The following is a 21551-nucleotide window of genomic DNA, read 5'->3' as shown; positions in this document are numbered from 1 at the left end:
GAGAACAATTGTGTTTATTGTGCCATGCATTTCACCAGCGTCATGAATGATCAGGCTCTGATGTCATATCGAGCGGTAGTCCACGCAATGGAATCGGTGATACAAAAGATATTTGGAACATGTGGTATACTATAACAATTTTTTTTATCTTTTTTTTTTTTTTTTTTTTTTTTTTGGTGCAAATATTTTCACGCGATAATTTCTGCTATCGGTGACCGGAAGTAATGTTTATTACTCAGCGGTATTGACAGCGCTAGTAAACACGGGTAGAAGGCTTTGCCGGAACTCTGCAGCCGCATCGGCTCTGATAATTTCACCATCGGGGTTCGGTCCAACATGGCGGCTTACGGATGGAAATACTGATGACAGTCCGCAAGATCGCCTCGATTTGTACGATGGTAAGCGGCCGGGGTTCGGCTCCGGCTACAGCGTTAACGCACGGCGCTTCCGTCCGTTGCCCGGGCGAGTGAGCCAGAACGTCAAGCTAGCTTCCTCTGCTAGCATGTTTGCTAATCACACAGGGCACATGATAATAACACACGGGCTTTTCAGAAAGTTGTTTAGCAACTATTTTATTTCAGCTGGCTAATACGGCAGTATTGTGGTATGAAAACGGTGTTTTTTTGTTGTAAAAAGCAGTTTGTGTTGAAGCCATGTACCCTGTTTTAGTAGCCTTGTAGTTTGTTTATGCGAGAAGGGCAGGGTTGACCAACGGCAACAACTAGCTAGCCCTACCCTTACGGTGTTTTGACCGGGCGGTTTGGTAAAGTTATAAGATCACTAGTATTCCCGTATCGAAGTCAGATTTAGAGTCTAATAAGTTATCGGGTTTTTATTGCGGTCACCCGGGTGTTTTGATAGATACAACACGCTCAAAGACACGAAAAAGCATTCGTGGAATCAGCGAATGTTTAGCCAGTTGACGGTTTGTAATCTCTATGTTGGTGGGAGAAGTGGCGTTTCTGACATTTCTGTCAGTTTGTCTGAAAGGTTACGTTTCACTTAAACCCCTGGAAGCCGTTTTTTTCTGCAATCGAGAAGTCTACACATATTAAGCTTTTAAGCGTATACGTTTTAATCTCCTTAATGGGTTTTAAGAGAGCTTTGATATGTTGATACCTCAATGATTCTGCAGCAGTTTAGGTTTTTCAGGATCATCCAAAACAGCATTTCGCAGCACGAACTGTGTAGGTGCAAGATAATTTTCTGTAGTTTCTGCAAAGATTCACGGTTTTATAAGTTGAAACTTGTGACAGAGGTGAACAAGGCGGGGGTTAGGGGCAAAGAGGTCAAACTCTCTATGTCCACAGTTTACTTGATCTTGTCACATCTAATTTGACAGGTTAGTTTTTACTACGTGGCTGCTCATGTTTTTGCAAAAGCAGTCACAGGAACTTTTGACAGATTTTTATTAGTGTCTGTGGCGGGGCACGGTCTTTAAACTTTATGGGCGTGATCATCAATTCAAAGGCAGGGTCGGAAAATGGGTGTGAGTTATGCCACACTTGAAAAATTACATGGACTGAAGGGTAGTTAAACCCCCTGTTTTCAAAATGTGTGTCCTTGACCTACATTTTGGACCCACCGCTCAGATGACTCTCCAGGCTCCAGGCCGACCTCAGAACTGAAGGCACAGTTTGAAGATGGCTCATGTAATAATTACTCTTTCACTTCAAAAAAAAAAACATTCGCAACTGAATACCAGCCTACTAATAGCATCTTAGATTCAACAACAATCTGTGCTGTATCACCGTCGTCGACTCTGGGTGTAATCCCCCGAAGGCAAGATGGTGTGTGGTTTATTTCGCCGCAGGGCCAAGACACAGTGGAGCTTAAAGGTAGAAGATTAAATCCTGAGTGTAACTTATCCGGGTTTTTAGCCAGTGCACCTCTTGGGGCTGACAGACGGTCAGGCAGATGCCACATTGAAGTCTGCGGCAGTCCATTTAATATGTTGGCCGCCTCTTGCTCTCGTGTGTGTTTCTGTCTGTTCGTGTGTTTGCGGGGGTGTTTGTGGGCATGCTGAAAAATTAGTTTTGTAAATGCGTGGTGTTTACATACTGGACTGGAGACCACACACACACACACACACACCCGGACATGTAACTCATTTGAGTTTGGAAACCAGCGTCATTGTGGCAAATAACCCAAACCCTCTGTGCAAAGATGAGCAAGGCTAAACATCTGCCGGGGCTGTCTAATTTATTCCGACTTGTTGTTGTTGTTGTTTTGTTTTCTTTTTCACAATTTCAATGTGGTACGTGAAACTCGGAGGTCACCGATCAATGCCGGCGTGAACAGACGTATCGAAGAAACAGTGAACGACAACATGATGCATACGTGTCCAAAATGTTTCAATTGTTACTGTGTCGTTCCCAAGGAAAAAGGCACAATGTAGCTGTTTCATCAGACAGACAGGCCATTTGTCAACGGATAGCTTGCAAGTGTCTGCGTGTCTAAAACCCACCAGTCCTAACGGTTGAAGCTTAGGTCATCAGTCAAGCGGTGCACGTCACCCGCCAAATCAGCACAGAGGGCAGTGAATCAGCCGAATACACGGGTTGTTGTCCCGCTGCGCCGAAGTGACACGGAACCGTCTTTTGCGCCAGCCGAGGGCGAAAGTCTCGGCTCTCCGGTCAAATTAAATTCCAGCACTCATCACGGTCACAAGCCTTGCTTTAGTGACTTGAGAGAATTAGATCGCTGAGGCTGATCTGCACGGCAGCACCTCGGCGCTGCCGCTCTGGCGTAGCTTTCGCGGCACAGGGTTTCACTGTCATCTGGCAAATCAGAGGAAGGTTGGGAAGGGGAGCTTTGGGGGTTTCACATTACATTTGTCAGGCGTCATTCCTAATGTGCCCCTCGTCTGTATTTTCAAAAGACGACCCAAACCCTTGTGTGAATTTGTGTGTTCCATCCGCTGTAGTCATTCAGAGGTCATTCGTTGGGGTAACAAGTGCCTGCCACTCATTCTTGAGTCAACAGGAAAATCAGTATGTATGAAATTAACAGGGCTGGTCCAACATCGTAGGAAAGGACTTCCTTGTTGCGCTTGATCTGATATCGCGTCATCTCGATCTTTTACGACACGGTGTCTTTGCTACGGAATCACTTCATTCGGTATCAGACCGGTTTTGAAAATAAGGTAGTCGGGAACCAGCGTAAGAAAGCGAATACTTTTCTTCATAACGCGCTCTGCTGATATTCACAACTATAAACATGATCACAGAGTCTAACAATTTAGCTGCGCTGTCTGGATTCTGGTCTCCACCGAAGCCGAAGACCTCGGTGAGCCCCCCCTTTAGATCGGATCTCTCTATACGTCTTTTTTCCGACGCAACCAGCTCTGCGACGCGTATCAGATGAATGATGATTTGTGTTTTTGTTTCAAACCGAGCCAAAAGCCAAAGATCAGTTAAAGGAACATATATTTCCAACGTGAAATTATTTTGTCATCTTTTTTGTCAACAGAGATATTTTTCTTCCAATGTGTACGATCTGTTACTTTTTTTTTTTTTTTCATTCACCGCCCTACTTTTTGTAGAGGTGTTGTTTGATTGGGAATCTCGGCGACTCGTCTGTCTGTGTTTTTCTCGTGTTGACTTTAGCGCGGATCTCAGGGTGATGAATAACAGCCGTGTGTCTCGGCCTAATGCGGGCACTCGCTCCTGCAAGAAAAGCCGCATCACTGTTGTCGTCATCGCTTCCTTCCCGATCCATCCGGTTGAATCATCGCGAGCCATTCATTTCCTCGTGGCTCAAATCACAAAGCTGAACCATGAAAAACCAAGGATGAATTCATTATTATTTGTAATCTTTTCTGCGCGTTCACCTTCGCTCCCCTGCAGACACGCAACGCACTCCTCGACGTCGTTTCGGTTCCTATTCGAATGCGCTAGTTAGTGTCAAACGTATCAAATCGAAATGTGAAATTTCACACATTTATTTTTACAAATTAAATCCTCAGAAAGTTAGGATTCTCGTGACTCGATCGATGGGACTTTGAGGCCGCAGACTTTGTTTCAAACCATACAAAGCCAGCTGGTATGAAACACCATCAAATGCTTGAAAAGGTTAAACAAGCCGTTTTAAATCCCAGTGTCTTGTTGTTTGTTTGTTTTTAAATCCGTCACCACAATGTGCTTCGCACAGAGAACGCAGCCGGCGTGCACGGCGTCAGCTGAGGGCACGGCATTAAAAAAACGATGATTCGCCGTTCCTTTTTGTACGGTGAGCGTTGGGTGTGTTTGACTCGGACAGTTTACAAAATACTCACGCAGTGATTCTCCATGCGATGAAACAAATTAGGCTTTTCACAGAAATAGAGCCAGGAAAGAAAGCTAATGCAGATGGCGGACCGGCTGAAATACGATAAAGAGGAGCGAATTTGAAAAGGTTTGGATTCCCACTTTGCCATGTTTGCAGGATGAGCACCGGCTTAAAAATCACGTTTTTTTTGCGAATCGTCAGCTGCTTCCATTCCAGATTCCCTCTTATTTCGACCGACGACTCTTGTCCGAGCGTCTCGTCCTCTTTGTCTTAGATTTCGGTCAAGCGGTTTTCACAGCGGCATCGAAGTGCCAGCGTCAGAGCAGTATCTTTGCAGCTTCCCTTCCGAAGCACAAATACACCCAAAGCATCTGTATAAACCCCGTTTAATGTGCCGTGCTGCTTTGAGGTGTTCTGATGAGTTTCCAAAACCCCCCCCCCTTTTTTTTTTTTTTTCCCTCCAGGGCGCCAATGCCTCTGCCTTGGAAAAGGAGATTGGACCGGAACAGTTTCCCGTTAATGAACATTACTTTGGATTGGTCAATGTAAGTGTCTAACCCTCGGTCCTGCAACGCTCTCTTCTTCTCTGTATGTCTCACTCGGTGTTTACATTGTTTTTTTTTTTTTCCTGTTTTTTTTCCCCTTCGTAGTTTGGCAACACCTGCTACTGTAACTCAGTGCTGCAAGCTCTGTATTTCTGTCGACCGTTCAGGGAGAAGGTGTTGGCGTACAAGGTAAGTGACGAGAGAAACGCCATTGTTGTGCGAGTCAGTCGTTTTTGTTTTTTTTGTTTTTTTTTTTTGTTCTTCCTCTCGCATTGTTCCACGGGCCAACTGGAGGCTTGCCCCTTGAAACAATGCGGCGATGTCTCTGGAAATAGCAGCTTGAGAGAAAATGCACTCTCAAGTTGTAATGTTTTCTTTGAATCATCAGAATTTGAGATGGTAAATATATATGTATTTATATATGTTTATGTATGTTTACATTTAACAAAGACTTTTTGGTTTTTCATTCAGTCTTTTGTGTGTTTGTAACTGTTTGAAAATCCATTTATCAAAAACAGTTCCTTATTCTATGCGCTAAATTCCATTGGCAAAAGCAGAATTAAATCTGTCAGTGTTGGATTTATCTTTTCTTATTTTTACAGAAATATTAAAAAAAAAAAAAAATTGAATCGAATTTTCAGAAATTGTCAGATTCAAGCGATTTCAGTTTGACTCTTTAGCTATTTTAGATGGGCCCCTCTGAGATTGGCCATTCAGATTTGAGATTTTACACATTTAATCTAGAACACTGAATGTAACTATTAGCAGCAGGTCATTTTTCTCTCCTTTTTTTTCCTCGTTATTTTGGCCAACATAGTTTGTTATTCTCTTGACAAATAAACCCATAATTTCCAAACAAATTTTCATCTCTTATTCAAATCACATCAGGCAAAATTTCTTGAAACTTTAAACCAAGATCTCGGTATTTGATCACAAATATTATAAGCTTATTTCCAGGCGGGTAAAAATCTCCTTGTTTTTCCCATTGTGCTGCAGACCAGAGAACCTCAAGGTCAAGAACATGTCAGTCAGAGAAACACCCATTCGCCCGCGGGATGTCGACTTCCATTTTCCGGCCTCGGTTTAACATTCGAATCCCAATAAATAGTCCCTCAGTGATTCGCGACGCTTCTGCGAGTCGTCCGGTTTCCCGCCGGGATCACAGCTTTGTCCGCTTCCCGCTTTCTACATATTTATCTATTTGTTCTTCTAGTTGTTATTTCTATTTTTTTACATATACCGTAATTTCCAGACTATTGAGCGCACCTCAATATAAGCCGCACCGGCTAGCCGATCGCTATCTTGGGCTTCCTCCTGCGCACTAAAACCGTCAAAGTCGTCTTCTGCGGTGTCGGAGTTGAACAGACTCAGGATTTCCCGGTCATTTCATCGGTCTGATGTGACAAAAATGTTTTTGCAGTGTCAAGCGCGTCCCCAAGACAGTCCATATATTAGCCGCATCATTGTTTAACCCTCATGTTATGTTAAGGGTCAATTTGACCCATTGGGTCAATGGGTGAAATGGGTCAAATTGACCCTTAACATAATATGAGGGTTAAGTGAAAAAAGTCGCGGCTTATCGTCCGGAAATTACAGTATATGTTTTTCATATTTTTGGTCTTAATATTTTTTCTGTCTTGTATCTCTAACCCAGCGATGCTGTTATCATTGTATTGTTGTGCCGCTTATAAGGTCGTGTTTGTCTGTTTTGTCTGCCGACTCTTAAATTTCGTCGCAGTCCGTGTAATAAACGTCTTGAATCCGCTGTCCAGGTGCAGCCGCGGCGTAAGGAGTCCCTCCTCACCTGCCTCGCCGACCTGTTCAACAGCATCGCCACGCAGAAGAAGAAAGTGGGAGTCATCCCTCCCAAGAAGTTCATCTCACGGCTAAGAAAAGAAAATGGTAGTGATGTGTTGCCACGTCGGCACCGTTATCGCTCTGCATCGCGGATTTTTTTTTTACGGGCAGCCGCGGCCAGCGTGCGTCTCAGAAATGCCTTCCCGGGGGGGGGTTCTTGTCTCTGCAAAACACCCCGCGCAGCTGTTTGGACACGCGGGCCGTAATGCGCGAGCCGGCTAATTGTTCGGATTGACTTCCCTTCACGGCCGAGAGAGGACGGGGTGAGGGCGGAGAGGCGGAGGAGGACAAAAACGAGGAAGGGGAAGGAACTGTGGGAAGGCTGAGGAGTCAATATCACAGCTGAGGAAGTGAAATTTGTCAGCTGCGTCCTCCGCTGTGAAGCGAGCGAAGGAAAAAAAAAAGCCCGTCTTAATTGGCTCCGTTTATCCCTGCCAGCGCGCGCCGACGTCGTGTGTTTTCTCTCCCGCTTTTCCGAAGCCCGTTCTTTCCGATCCGTTTTAAATTCCCCGTCTCACGTCTCGATCCTATCGTCCGTTTATTTATCTTCCCGTCCCCGCTGTCTCCCAGAGCTGTTTGACAACTACATGCAGCAGGACGCCCACGAATTCCTCAACTACCTCCTCAACACCATCGCAGACCTGCTCCAGGAAGAGAAGAGCCAGGAGCGGCAGCAGAACGGGAAGCTGGTGCAGAACGGCGGAGGGGGAGGCGGCGTAGGAGGGGGAGACGGCGGAGGAGAAGGGGAAGGCGGCAAGGAGACCCAACAGACTTGGGTCCACGAGATCTTCCAAGGCACACTGACCAATGAGACGCGCTGCCTCAACTGCGAAGCCGTGAGCGTCGGCGCTCCTCACACGTCCGCCGAGATCTTGAAAAACATCCGGCAAGACTGGCGGGTAAAGGCTGTGGACTTTGTGCGTTGCAGGTGAGCAGTAAGGATGAGGACTTCCTGGATTTGTCGGTGGACGTGGAGCAGAACACCTCAATCACACACTGCCTCAGGTAAGGCTCGAAACCCGAGGAAGGAAAGGTTTTAGTGTGAAAACCTTTCCTGAAACCATGACTTACGAGTGGATCAACTTTGGAGTTTTCCAAGATATTCGCCGATGCATTTTTTTTTTTTTTTTTTTTTATGAGTCGAGATCTAAGTTAGGAGCGAGCGGGATTAGCAGTAGACGCCAACATGGCCGCCGTTGTTCGTGAAGTGGCGTTTTAAAAACAGCCCCACCGTGTTTATTGCTTTTTATACATAACATTAGAATCGTCTTACAAATACCCCCAATCGCCAACGTGTCAGCTTACAAACAGAGGTTGCAGTCGAATTTTGAATCGACCTGCAGACGAGCCTCGGCGCACGAACGCACACAAATTCAAGGCCTTTCCGTGTTGTGGCGTTGTAGCATAGCGTGCTACTCCATGTTGTTTACGTCATTCATTCTCGTTCTAATGTTTTTTTGGGCTTTTTCGCAGTAATTTCACCCTCATTATGGCCCCCCCCCCCCCAAAAAAAGTTGAACGTGCTAGTGACAGTGGTGTTAAGAAGAAAAGATTTACAGTCGATCCAAAGACGGAAATTTTCGCTTCAACAGTGTTCGTGTCACAGATTTCACCAAGCACTACGGCAGGGCTAAGTCAACCATTTTAAATGACCATGCAAGGTCCCATTTTTGGAAATTTCCCCAATAAAGTACAAAACAAGCTTTTCTAGATCGTTTTCCTGCTCAAGGAGAAAACCACCCAACCAGTCGTCGACCCACCCGACATGACAAAAAGAAGTGAAAGCACACCAGATACACAGTAATAATGAAGGATATCTTAAATTCCTCTCTGAATTTCACCACAGATAAATCCATAAAACAGTTTCAAAAGAGTTCAGCATGTTATAGGGATTCAAGTGGGAAAAATATATTCGGTTCGTGAACAGAGTTAAAGAACAAATTAAATTTGTAAACCGAGGTTCTACTGTATTTGTTGTTCATTAAGTACATTCTTCTTTTTTAAAAACAAGTAACAAAACCAGGGTGCTCGAACAGATTACTAGCATTTTGGTTCATATGAACTGGGAATCCTACATCAAATTAAATTTGACTCACAAGCTTGGTCACGAATTAAACTCGTATGTCAAGTTATTCAATATTTTCTTTGGCAGTAGTCGCTGTAGCTGCAGGTTATTTCATTTTAAATGTGTCACATATTGCCGCTGCGGCGCAGGCCCGTCTTCTTCGTCGTCATGTGGCGTTTTAAGTCGGCTCGTCTCCTCAACAGGGGCTTCAGCAACACGGAGACGTTATGCAGCGAATACAAGTACTACTGTGAGCAGTGCCGCAGCAAACAGGAAGCCCAGAAAAGGTGCGTGACGTTTCCCGTCCTTCCTATTATTTACGATGTCGTTCTCTCTCTTGCTTTTCTTTAATTTGACGCCTTTTGTTTCATTCAGCTGGAACTGTTTATTGCTGTTTCCTCCTCGTGATTCACAGCCAAATTGCCCCGCTGCGGCTGAAATAATAATCACCGGCGTTTGACGTCAGAGGAAATCATTACGCGCTGCACAAATAATATTGACGGACAGATGATACATGTCGGTTTCAGCACAAGGTTATTTGTCGCAATTGAGTCTGGTAGAAAATAGTGATAAGGAACCGTTTTTCAGAACAAGTTCTTTAAACCAGCGTGTCTTTTATGCAAACATGATAGCTCTGGGGATGCGCTTTTAAAAAAAAATCACATTTCCGAGTTAAGTCGGCTTTGACACGAAACAAAATCGCCGCAGATTACGAAGTCTGTTAAGCTACAGCAGCTTGGACGACGATGTGCTGATGTTTAGTTTGCAAGTGAAACGCAAGGCCGAAGGGACGCCGGCCACGAGAGAGATCTCCAACCGGAGAGCCTGAATCTGCTGTGGCACAAATGGGAAAAAAAAAAAAAAAATGCAAAACATCGAGGTCAAACTCCAACATCCGACGCCAATCAGCATCTGACGGGGGAAAAGTCCCCCTCCGTGAGCCTGATGGATGAACGCCGGTCTTCACTCTGGTCTGATTTCCCCAAAGTTTCACCGACGCCCCGCCTCGCTGACGCAGCGTCTCGGAAAGAAAACGCCGCAAACTTTGCAGCGCTTCGTCTTTTTCCTCGGTCTCACTTCTTTGTTTTTTGTTTTTTTTTCCATCAATGGATTTATTTCCCCCGGGTCCGCATCCCAGCATCTTTCCTCGGCCCCGTATCCACAGGTTTGATTCCTCTTTGCATGATTTCCAGAGCGACTGGAAAAGACGTGATGGATTCTCTTTTTTTTTTTTTTTTTTTTTTTCGGAGGAATCGATACCTTTCGGCAGGGGATTAGAAGTCCCCCCCCCCCCCCGGTTGTTTATAGGTCGTTCTCAATGTTTAAGATCGATGTCGAAACCGGTTTTGTTTTGGATGAGCAACACAACTAGAGACGAATGGAAGCTCACCAACAGAGGCGACAGCAGAAGCCATCAGGTTTTTCACCCAACTGAGAAAAAGTTCACTGTAAGACGTTTGCAAGTGTCACCCGATTCAATTCTCGAAGTCACTTTGATCAATCAGAGGGCAATTTTTTTTTTTTTTTTTTTTTTTCTTGAGTAAATCTTCCTGTGAACAACGGAGGAACTAAAGTGAGATTCACAACCAGACTTTGCATGCCAGTCAGAGACGCGCTCTAATGCGGGAAACGTGATGGCGGGTCTTGTCGTGGTCTCCGGTTTCACCAACGTCAGCCACATCGAGGGTCTGGATTTCAAGTATTTTGCGGTCGGATAGACAGTTTGGGGGAGACGCTTGTATAAAGAAAAAAAAAAAAAACATACAGTTGTGTTCCAAATAATAGCAGTCCAACATGACTAACCAGATTAATCAGTTTTATGATTAATCATATTATTACATGGCAAATAATTTTCCCGTATGTGTAGCATGAGTTAGAAACCAACAGACCCAACTTTCATACATTCATGTTTTGATGTAAAAGATAATGCGCAGTGTTCCCAATGAATGGAAATAAAAGAATGTAATGATTGCGAGCTTTATTCACATTTTAAAAGACGCTGCTATTATTTTGACTACAACTGTACCAAACACTTGGGATAACTCAGAAGAATACCAAACTTAGACAGATTATTAAAGAACGTCACCGCACCATCCAGCGGAGACGACCAGGAAGGCGGATGACCAGACCGCGTCAACGTTTACGCTTAAGAGACGCCTTGGGGAATGTAAACACGGAGAGTTCACAATGAGGCGCAAACAGCCGGTTGCACTGGAGAACCGGAAGGCCGAGTCTGGAGGTAAACATCTAAAAAGACTCTCCTCCGAGAGAAGGAACTGAGACGAGTCCCGGTATAGCGGGAAGAGACGAGAGTGAAGAAGCAAGCGTCGCACGTTAGTGTGCGGGAGTTTAAACGGAGGTCGGTCGGTTGGGTCAAAGGGACGGAAAACGGAAAACACCCCGGGACCCGAAGGTCTCCGACCTCCATCCGTTAGAGCTAAAAGGAAGCACGAAAACGACAAACGACACGAGCCGCTGCATCTAAACGGAAACGTATCCAACTGCAAAAGGTTTTCCCGCAACTGTTAAACCACTTCTCGTATTTATGATTAATATAACAGAGGATAAACACGATTAATTCTTCGGTTAATCCAGGAGCGATCGTCCGCGCAGCGTGTGGTTCCGTGAGCGTGCCTTTTTTTTTTTCTTTTTTTTTTTTTTCTTCCCCCAAATACCATCCACAGTTTTCCGGAGCTCGCTAAGTGCATCAAGTAGCATCCATTAGCCTCGAGGGGGCTGCGTTGTCACCGCCGACACGGCTCCCGTTTACACTGAGCAGAGCAACGCCAGAGCGTTGGCCAAAGATTCGGGGCAAATTAGGACGGACATAAAGCCTAAGTGGTGTGTCTGGAAACGGTATCAACGTGGAAAGCTTTTAGCAACGGCTTTCTGCTTGAAATATGCTTCTGTGGTCCTTCTTTGTTTTTTGTTTTTTTTTTTGTTAGCCTGACTCCCCAACCCTTTATAGATGCAGATCAGGTTGAGAGGCTGTTTGTGGTATGAACCTTCAAGTCCCCGAATGATCCTCGAAAAACCTAATTTTCTTCGTATCAAGGATGAGAGTGAAGAAGCTGCCGATGATCCTCGCCCTCCACCTAAAGCGCTTTAAGTACATGGACCAGCTTCACCGCTACACCAAGCTGTCCTACCGCGTGGTCTTCCCCCTGGAGCTCCGTCTCTTCAACACGTCCGGGGACGCCACCAACCCGGACCGCATGTATGACCTGGTGGCCGTGGTCGTGCACTGTGGCAGGTGGGTGCCTTTTCCACGTCCTCCTTCTGCCGGCGGTGTGGCACTTCTCAGTTGCCGGCGCTAAATCTCGACTTTTCCGAAGTACCCTATTTTCCGGACTATACGTCGCTCCGGAGTACAAGTCGCACCAGCCATAAAATGCGCTATAAAGCAGGAAAAAAAACACATATAAGTCGCACTGGAGTATAAGTCGCATTTTTTGGGGGGGAAATGTATGTAATAAAGTCCAACACCAAGGATAGACATTTCATCTTGAAAGGCAATTTAAAATGAAAATAGAATAGAGGACAACAGGCTGAACAAGTAGAGCCTATTTGACGCATAAACAACGAACTGAGAACGTGCCTGCTAGGCTATGCTAACGTAACATATTACGGTAAGAGTCATCCAAATAACAATAGCACATAGCACATGCTACAACCAAACAATCTGCGTCACTCTTAATCCCTTAATCCAACGAAATCTTCTTCGGTGTCACTTCTGAACAACTCCGCCAACTCCGAAGGTAGACAGTGTGCCGCTTCCAGAGTCATCATCACCTTGCTGTTCCAATTATTCCAGCCTTTTTGGGTCCCGACAGGATGGCGTTCTTGCTCTGATAGAGAGGCGATTGCGTTGCATGAAGCGGTAACACCAGGAAGGTCCTCCTGCAAACTCATTTATATTCATCTCCTTGGCAACTTCCTGGTTGTGAAGACGCAACCGTCCTGTTGACAAGCCTCTCCCGGCAGCACCTTGTTCAAGCACCCATGTGTGAACTCGTTCCTCTAGCCGCGGCCAGCTAGCTTTTAGCTCACGATTAGCTTTTTTAGTTTTCTTCATCTCAGTAAGAGTAACCTCCGCTTTCCGCCAGTCCCTTACAAGTTTCTCACTAACTTCAAACTTTCTCTCTGCTGCTCGATCGTCGTTTTCGGCTGCATATTTCACCACTTCCGGCTTGTAACCTGCAGAATATGATTTTCTTTTCGGTGCCATTTTTGTTCAGCCCTTCTCAGTTGTTTTTATAAGTAACCGCAAATGTTGAAATGATAATTTTTCATAGGTACACAAGTCGCTGGTAGCATCTTTTTTCACAACGCACTTCTGCCATGACCCGCCCCCGCTGAATTTTGATTGGTTGGCGCGTGTGTGTATGACGATCGCTGTTCTATTAAAGACCCACTCGCAGACACAGACACACACACACATCAGAGCATGAGAGCTCAATAATTTCACACATAAGTCGCTCCAGAGTATAAGTCGGCCAAACTATGAAAAAAAACGCGACTTATAGTCCGGAAAATTCGGTAAGCGTAGCAGCGGTGATCTTATTCTCGTTGTTTCGGGTTGTTTCAGAACAGCCTGAGAAAACGATTTTGACCTCGCGAAACCCCTTTTGGTTCCAGAAGTAAGAATTCATCAGCTATTTAATCTTAGGGAAACCCCCTCTCAGAGCCTCTCCTCGGAGACGGCCCGATGTGCTCAGCCCCGCAATGACTCCGACCACCGCCGAGATTTGTCTTCTTTGGAGGTTATTTTCATCTTGTGTCCCGTTGTGTGTTTCGCCTCCCGCGATCCGGCGCCGCAGCGGTCCAAACCGAGGCCATTACATCACCATCGTGAAGAGCCACGGCTTCTGGCTGCTCTTCGACGACGACATCGTAGAGGTGAGAAGCATTTTAATTTAAACGTCGTCGCCCGCGGACCGTCTAGATTTGCTAGAATCCACCAGAACGGCGCACAGAACATCCTGTTTTCGAGGCTCGATCGGCCCTCGAGGCTGGAAAGCAAGGAAGAATCACACATAAGAAATGCTACTTGAGACAAATACGTACTGAGATGGATTCAGAAGAGGACAGTAAGTATCTGGAAGGGCCCGAGGAGGAGCCACCAAATGGCTTTTTTTTTTAAAAATCACCTCCCCGTGCCGGATTTCCAAAGTAGGAACTCGGGGAAGTGAAAGGTACGAATAAAGCCCCCTTCACTCTCCCCTCGCTGTCTCATTTGGAAAGTTCCCCTCCTCCTCCTCTTCCTTCTCCTCCTCCAAAACCGAGCAGGAATTCCAAGTAGTCGTCCTCCGAGTCACCGGGTAGAAGATCCTGGCACAGCAGATGTGTGTTCAGTTTGACGGCGCCGTCCCCGATCGCCGGTCCCGATTCCAGCCCCATTATTTCGGGACCGGCGGATAAACGTCACTGGAAAATGAAGGAAGAAAAACAATTTTTTTTTTTTCTTTCCCCCCCAGAATGTCAATCACTTTCCTCCTCCTGCGCATCATTCCGCCATCATCCTCGCCGTCGCTCATCATCGGGGCGTTTTTTTTCATCTCAAGTTAATCGGCGTTTTATCTGGAAGGCCTCTTTGATCCCTTTGATTTGCACTCGCAATATCGGAAAAATTATGGACGCGAGATTATTTTAGACTCGCGCTGGAAATGCGGTTTGATTTGCGATGCCGGAGGGGATGATGATTATCAAGTTACAAATCTTGTTTTTATTGAATTTATCTCTTGAGGGGAACAGATTTTTTTTTTTTTTTTTTTTTTTAGAAGCACATTTAACTTTCCCGTCTTTCCCGTCCCGTGATTTTTATTTATTTTTTAATTTAATTTTTTTTTTTTAGGATTTAACAAGGCCCGATCCCAGCTTCCGTTGAATTTCAGATGCAATTCTACAGCCGTTACTCCCACCAGTAGCTGACGGAGTTGGTTTCGCACTTCTGCTACGGATGGGAACGGCTCACGATGTTAGTTTAAAAAAAAATAATCAGTGACGAATCTAACTTTGTTATCAAAGTGTTGACAAAGGGAGAACAGTAAGGTCCATTTCCTCTCTCTGGAGGGTTTATTTCTCATACTACTCAGTTGAAAGGGGGTGAAAAAGAAGACGACGGCAAGCAGAGGTTGCAGAAAACACTCGAGCCGCTCGCTTGTTTTTTCCCCGCACGCGCTACGATGCCCGTCCGGGGTTTTATTTTGATAGTCACGCACGAGCTTTCTAATGAAAACCCTCCCTGGTTCACACAGCTCGCCATCCTGTCAGCGGTCGAAAGACGCAAACCGTTTGCCAGCGATGAAGATTTGACGTGTTTTTTTATTTTTTCCGATCCACATAAGGCAATCTTCCACGAGGACCCACACTGGATGTATATAAAATTTCGACTATCATTATTGGCGGCTGCAGGGCGTCCGGAGCCCGGGCACGCCGATGTGCGTCAGCCGCCGCCAAGAAACTCTCCGGTTTATTTTTCTTCCTCCTGCCAAAAACTACGGCCCGCCGCCGCCACAATCAAGCGATGGCGGGAGAACTGACTGCGCAGCTCGTAATGGCAGAAAGCTCCAGAGCGCGAGTGTATACCCGGGCTTCGGAAACGTTTTCTTTATCCCTCACCCGTGTCGCTAAAGCTACGAGAGGAAGGGACGACAAAGCAGAAGGTCAGGCTAATTCCCGGGGAAAACAATCTGACGTCCGACACCGTCCACGCGGGTGACTGGCGGCTCCCTGTTAATGTACATAATCAGGTTTTCATTTTGAAACCGATGGATCTGTCTAGCTAGCTGCATCGCATCTCAATGACATGAGAGAGGTTGTCATTGGGCGGAAGGCGGGGGTTCACCGTCTCTTAGCAACAGCAACCATAATTCTATGAATCTAGATTCATCCGTTCATGCGACGTAAAACCAAGCAAAATGAAACTTTATGATGAAAGTCTGGAAAAGGTGCAGAGTTAAATTTTTAAGGGGAAAGGGACGGGCTGGCTGCTGCTCAAATCAACAAAATACTGCGTCAACACCCACACCGTAGTTGGACTCACAAACCTCACCGTTAGGCCACCACGTTTCCCCCTGGTGAATTGGCACATGGTGATTGGCCGGATTGGCTTTTGAGCCGTGCAACCGTTCACCCTCTCATTGGACAATGAACCTGCATGTTTTCAGACCGGGAAGAAAGCGTGTAGAACGCGCAAACTCCGCTCGGAAATTCCTCCCGTCGGAATTGAACCTTCTTTTGTTGGGGGTCGCGAACCGCGTTAACCCCCATTAAGTTTTGATAGACCGTAGATAGACGAAGGAAAAAGCAACCGCTCCTGGAACAGTTTGGACATCCTAGAAGGAAACCGATCCCGTAGATTCAGTATTTCAACACCACAAACTCCCGATGTGTAAATTGCCCTGTGACTCGGTAAGGCTCGAAAACGCCTCGCTGGAAGGTCCAGCGGGATAAATCCAAACGTCGCCTCCCCTCCGAAAGGTCCAAATCCAAGTCGGAGCAAACTCCTGAGTTAAGCTTGGATAGACAAAACAGCAAATCTGAAAATGAAGGCCTTTTTTTTGGGGGGGGGGGGGGGGGTGGACTTTAAGAAGCCGGCTCCGCCTTTTGACTCGCGAGGAAAGCGCTCAGTCGCAGCCGACGGTTTTAAAGCGCCTCTGCCATCGACGTGTTTTTCCACTATGAAGGGAAGGAGGCCTTCGGCGTCTGGTCTGGCAGGCGGACAGACACTGGCCGACTTCTGGAAGATTCCGCTGAGTTTGCAGAGCAGAAACACCAACTTATCATTTTTTATGGTTTTTGAGATTTACTCATCCCGTCCCGGAGAGCTGCGCCGTATTTCTGCCCTGGCGGGTTCAGTCTCTTCAGACTCCACTGATTATCGCCGGTTCTTTCACCCCGAACTTTTTTTTTCTAATGTTTGTTTCCAGCCATTTAACTTACTTGCTTGTGGACGGTATTGTAAAACGATATACGGGTCATATTTATATTTTCCTCGGTACCGCCGGTTGACTGTTCACCCACTCACGTTCAGATTCAGGGTGCCAACCCGCTTCTTTGGAACAGTTGCTCGATGGCACTCCTGACACTCGAGCCGGCGACCATCAGATTAGCAGACAGGCGGTCGCAAGGAGCTCATTTCACCCAGCGGGTTCCGCCTCCTTAATCCCTGCTTCTTTGCCAAACGTGACACCGAGGCCTCCTCGGGCCTTCAGAAGTACCCGAAAGGTACCTTCTACTCGGACCTGTCCGATGATGCCGCGTGAGTCCCGGTAACGATGTTTGGCTTCTTCCCCCGCAGAAAATTGACGCCCAGGCGATCGAGGAGTTCTACGGTCTGACATCGGACATCTCCAAGAACTCGGAGTCAGGATACATCCTGTTCTACCAGTCCAGAGACTGAGCCGGCCTGCGGAAGCTGCCTGATGAACTGTCACTCAACAGAAGGGTAGAGCTTATGGCCGCCACTGGCTCCGCCCAGTATGCTCACATACGTACCCAGGCTTTATTCCCTGTAGGCGGAGCTTCGCGCCGGGCCGCCGGTCGGATTGGTTGAGCTGCGTGCGGGTCACATGCCAGCCTCCTGGATTGTGCCACGCCCAGAAAAACCCAACGCCCGATTCCTTTTTCAACACTCACGCGCGCTTCTGCAACAGGGAGGACCGAGTACGGGTAAATCCAAGAGGCTGACATGGCCGCGCTCACAGCGGCCCATTGGAGGTAAAAGCAGTCGGCGAGATCGAGATTTAAGCAAAATAACCAATCGACTGTCTCGGGTGAGATTTCTGGGTCATCGGCGCCATTTAACTTTGCGTTTTCTCCGCGTGAACATTGTACTGTGCTAAGTCGGCTTCAGTGATTTTAAGGGTTTCTTTAGCTTGATGCTAACAGACAGGCACCCAAAGTAACCCCTCCCGCGCCGTCGGGCGCCGTCTCGCCGAACGACTTCACCGTCTCCCGAACTAGAAAAGCTCCAACGGGCCCGAATTAGCGTTTGCACATTTGCTGTCACGGCCGCCGACCGGAACGCCCTCTGGTTTATCGGAAATAACGCGAAATCGACTGACAATCTTCTGCTTCCTTTTCAAAATCAGACTAGCGGTTGGGGTTGGAGTGGCGGGTGGCGGCAGGCTCGATGGTCGCTCGGCGCCTCGGAAGAACCAAAATCAAAAAGGGACGCTGACGAGCTAACAGACGCCAGGTTTCAACGCGTAGCGTTTTTTTTTTGTTTTTTTTTTTTGTTTCCTGTTTCCTTTGAGCCTTCAGCCGGAGGTTTCGACAGCAAGCACAGTTGCCTTTTGCGGATTATTTTTGGCTTTTTTTTTTTCCCCCCACTTCTTTTTAAACAATGCCAGAATATGCGCGCTCGTACTACTTTGAAACTGACACGCACACCGACGGTTACACACTCTCACACTACTTTGGTTGTTTCACCAACGCCAGCCATCCGTCACGCCGACGAATGTCGACCCGAGTGCTTGTTCTGCCAGTAACCCTCCCTCCTCCAGCCCGTTCGCTCTCGGATCCGGATCCAGAGCGCCGTCGGTCGCGACGTCTTGTTTCCATTTCCAGCATGGAAGCGTCGGACGTCCCGGCGAGCATTTCTGCTTTTATTCTCCCCATAACAGAGCGACGTGTTGGAACAGCTGATGGGCTCTGAAGACTCCCCAAGTGATCAGTCATTTTCATTTAAAAATAACAAGGGCCCCTTTCTCTCCCGTCACTCGTGGCCCAGTCAGTCTTAAAAAAAAACCCCGGTTTCTGTTCCTCTTCCTCCCCTCCGGTGACAAACCCTCTATTATTAGTCGTGTTTGTCACCAGCGTTATTGAACCCGCAGACACCTCCCGTTGTTTTATCCGCCAAATATCACAAATCGTCGGACAAGAGTCCTGTTTTTGTGTGACGGCCAGACTCCTCACCCGCCCACCTTTTAGCCTTCGGCTTCTGTTAACCAACCGGCGGATGTGTTTGTCGCTTCATCTCCACTCTCTCCGACAACCAGGTTTGTAGTCGCACCAAAGCTCGGAGAAGCAGGAGCTGTTTTTGACGCCTTTAACTCGGACCGTCTGATCTGAGCCATTTTTATCAGTAACCCCACCACACACACACACACACACACGTCGTTAAACGCACAAAGATACCAAATATAGAACTCCTCTCCGTCTCACGTTGTTTCTCAATCGACCTTGCCGATGTAGCTTTGTCCTTGAATGTGCGGCGCGTCCCCGCGCCTCCCGTCGGGCTCGGTAAAGTGCGGAAACCCCGCGGGGTTCGGCCCCCCGCCGGGCCGATCGGGCGTCGGGAGCGAGCGAATGGAAACACACTCACTACAGCCTTTAAGGTGTTTATATTGGACGGTGGCTGAGTGGCCCAGGCGGCGGGTCAAGTATTATCTGAATGTTAAAATGTACAGTCAAATAAAAACATCGGCGCTTGACCCGTAAACACCCGATTGGATTTGGACGCGTTTCGGACGCCCGAAACAACTCCAGAAGTTTTAAGAACATTGCTTTGACTTGACATCAGATTTTCTTAAAGTAAATAAATAGAATAAAGGCCCCGTCGCCATCGGCAAAACCGGCGGGAGCTCGAAGAAACATCTGTCAACGCGGTTGGGTGTGAAGTCACGGTCCGCTCACCGCGAGACTCGGGAGTCGGGATTATCAGACGCTTAAAATGCAGCGCGTTGGTTTTTAACACGAGGAGACGGTATTTTCGCGACACTCCAACATTTTATTGAGCGAGCGGCTCCCAGCCAAGCCGGTCTGTGATGGAGGAAAGAGGTGGGGCCTCGCCCAGCATTTAAAACCCAAAATAAAATTAAAAAAAAAAAGACTTTTCCCCACCTCTTCAAAAAAATTACAAAAAAAGGTCGGCTATTAAAATTCTTATTGTTCCGGTAAATTCTCTATTTTCTCTAAAGGTCTTGTTCATTTCGGGGCATTTTTTCGGACACGTTTACGGGTGATTTTATTTTTATTTCAGGTTTTTTTAATAGCAAATGCTCCTTGATCGGTATCTGTTCAGTGTCCATTTCCCTCTTCCCGTCCGCGCCGCTTTTAAATCAAACCAATCGACGCGAGCGCAGGATGTCAAATGATGTAACTCGCCTCATCGCCAAGAAACTCCGCGGACTCTAAATCGCTTTGTCGTCCGACCGAAACTGCTGCTTTTTGTTTAGTTTGTTTGTTTTTTTTGTAAAGAAAAAAAACTTACGTCAATTCCGAGTAGAAATGAACAAAATAAAGCACAAAGCGCATCACTTTGGGGACAAAAGTCCAGAATGTCAAGAGTTGGTTTTAAATGTGTTTTGATGAAATTCAGTTTTTGATAGAAGGTTCCCAAAACTGTCATGTCGGTTGTTCTTTTTATTTCTGAAACCAAGATTAGGAAATGTGTCGAAAACACTTTCGTTTTTGTTTTTTTTTATTTAAATTCTATTAATATTATTATTATTAATGTCTATGTTAACTTCATTTTCTTAGATGTCACACTTTTTTGATATATTTTCCTAATTTTACTCGTCTGCCATTCTTGAGTAGGCAGCTCTGAATATTTGAAGATTGATTCTGTTTTAATTTTGGAGTATGTGATGAGAGATGTTGACGTGTACAGAAATACAGATGTTATTATTGGAATATAAATAAATGCCTGCTTGAAACGATGAGCCGATCTGCTGCTGTTATTGCCAGTATATTAAAAAAAAAAAAAAAAAAAAAAAAAAAAGGAGGGGGAGGGTTTGCAGCTCCATTTCAGGTCGTCTGTCAGAAACACTTGCTTCTTACAGCCAGCATGGATGTGTGATGATTACTCAGTATAATACTAATTGATATGATGTGGCCTGAAAGTAATCTGAATGTTGATAACATCGTGCATATGCTGAATAAAACACTTTGTAAATGAGGTTTGCTCTTTTCATTAGAAAAAAAAAAATGATTGTGATATTTATCACATTTTTTTAAATATTTAAAATTTTTACTGGCTCATTTTGACATTCTAATTTTTGTTAAATATTTGTGAGCAATGACTTTTTAGTGTTTCCTGATCAAGCTTAGTGTTAGATATCTTGGAAGGTGCGCCTCTACGTTCAGCAGGAAGGATGCATTCTTCGATATATATATTATTTTTTTTTTAATTTCTCTTATTCCCCTTATTGTACAACTTAATTTCGTATTTTTTCAAATGAAAATCTTTACTTTTCCTGATAAATTCTTTGTTTTTAACATTGTGCATTGAACTTTAATTAATTGATTGCCACTCACGCGAATGCACACAACTACAGCCAATCCCAGCTGCCGTTAGACCAGGGGGCGGGGCTTAACCCGGAAACGTCAGCTGCCCGCCTCCTGTGTTTACTCACTTCTTCAGAATAATTTACAATTTCGAATGTCCTTGCCACGCTGCAAACTATGATCTGACTCTACCCATAAACCCCCCAAGGCAAAAGAGACCCACTTCAAAATTATAAATGACATCTACCGATCTAAGGAATAATGGAGGGTACGCTTTAATATTGAAGGTAATATTTGTACCTTTTGTGAAGACAACATTGAAACCACTGACCATGTATTTTTCTCATGCGAAAAAGTACAGGGCTTTTGGGCTAAAACTCAAAAATGGGTTAAAGACAATTTTCCATCGTCGCCAGTTTCCTTCTCAAGTGATGACATAACATTTGGTTTACTTTTTAGCAACAAAAGAGAGGAACTGTGTCGATGTTATTTTAGGCCTGGCCAAGTTCTTCATTCACAAAAACAGAATGCAAAAGTGTTCCCCCAAATTTACGTTCTTTATAAACAATTTTGAATTATAT

General features: G+C 45.9%; 1 protein-coding gene across 3 annotated transcripts; it reads left to right on the top strand.

The window, feature by feature from the left end:
* Positions 1-217: 217 nt before the first annotated feature.
* On the top strand, positions 218-20402 carry usp12b (ubiquitin specific peptidase 12b). 3 transcript variants are annotated; one of them, XM_086166566.1, is made up of 11 exons: positions 3215-3288; positions 4734-4814; positions 4920-5003; positions 6587-6716; positions 7242-7507; positions 7600-7676; positions 8940-9023; positions 11792-11989; positions 13557-13635; positions 17039-17185; positions 17256-20402. In XM_086166566.1, the coding sequence occupies exons 1-10, from the start codon at positions 3220-3222 to the stop codon at positions 17138-17140; spliced, it is 1170 nt and encodes a 389-aa protein (XP_086022692.1). In that variant the 5' UTR covers positions 3215-3219; the 3' UTR covers positions 17141-17185; positions 17256-20402. The 3 variants fall into 3 exon arrangements, with proteins under 3 accessions (XP_086022693.1, XP_086022692.1, XP_086022691.1); XM_086166567.1 differs by lacking the exon at positions 3215-3288 and adding an exon at positions 218-398 and having other exon boundaries at positions 17039-20402; XM_086166565.1 differs by having other exon boundaries at positions 17039-20402.
* The last annotated feature ends 1149 nt before the right edge of the window (positions 20403-21551 follow it).

Source organism: Fistularia commersonii, chromosome 19 (assembly GCF_037954325.1).
Source record: "Fistularia commersonii isolate RoL2024-O1a breed Wild chromosome 19, RoL_Fcom_v1.0, whole genome shotgun sequence".
NCBI lineage: Eukaryota > Metazoa > Chordata > Actinopteri > Syngnathiformes > Fistulariidae > Fistularia > Fistularia commersonii.
This window is presented reverse-complemented; position numbering and strand designations above follow the sequence as displayed.

Excerpts from the sequence above, each read along its gene's own strand:
- usp12b (XM_086166566.1), top strand. The coding sequence starts at position 3,220 with ATGATCACAGAGTCTAACAATTTAGCTGCGCTGTCTGGATTCTGGTCT. Across the intron at positions 4,815-4,919 it reads ATTACTTTGGATTGGTCAAT|TTTGGCAACACCTGCTACTG; the intron begins GTAAGTGTCTAA and ends TCCCCTTCGTAG. Across the intron at positions 6,717-7,241 it reads ACGGCTAAGAAAAGAAAATG|AGCTGTTTGACAACTACATG; the intron begins GTAGTGATGTGT and ends GCTGTCTCCCAG.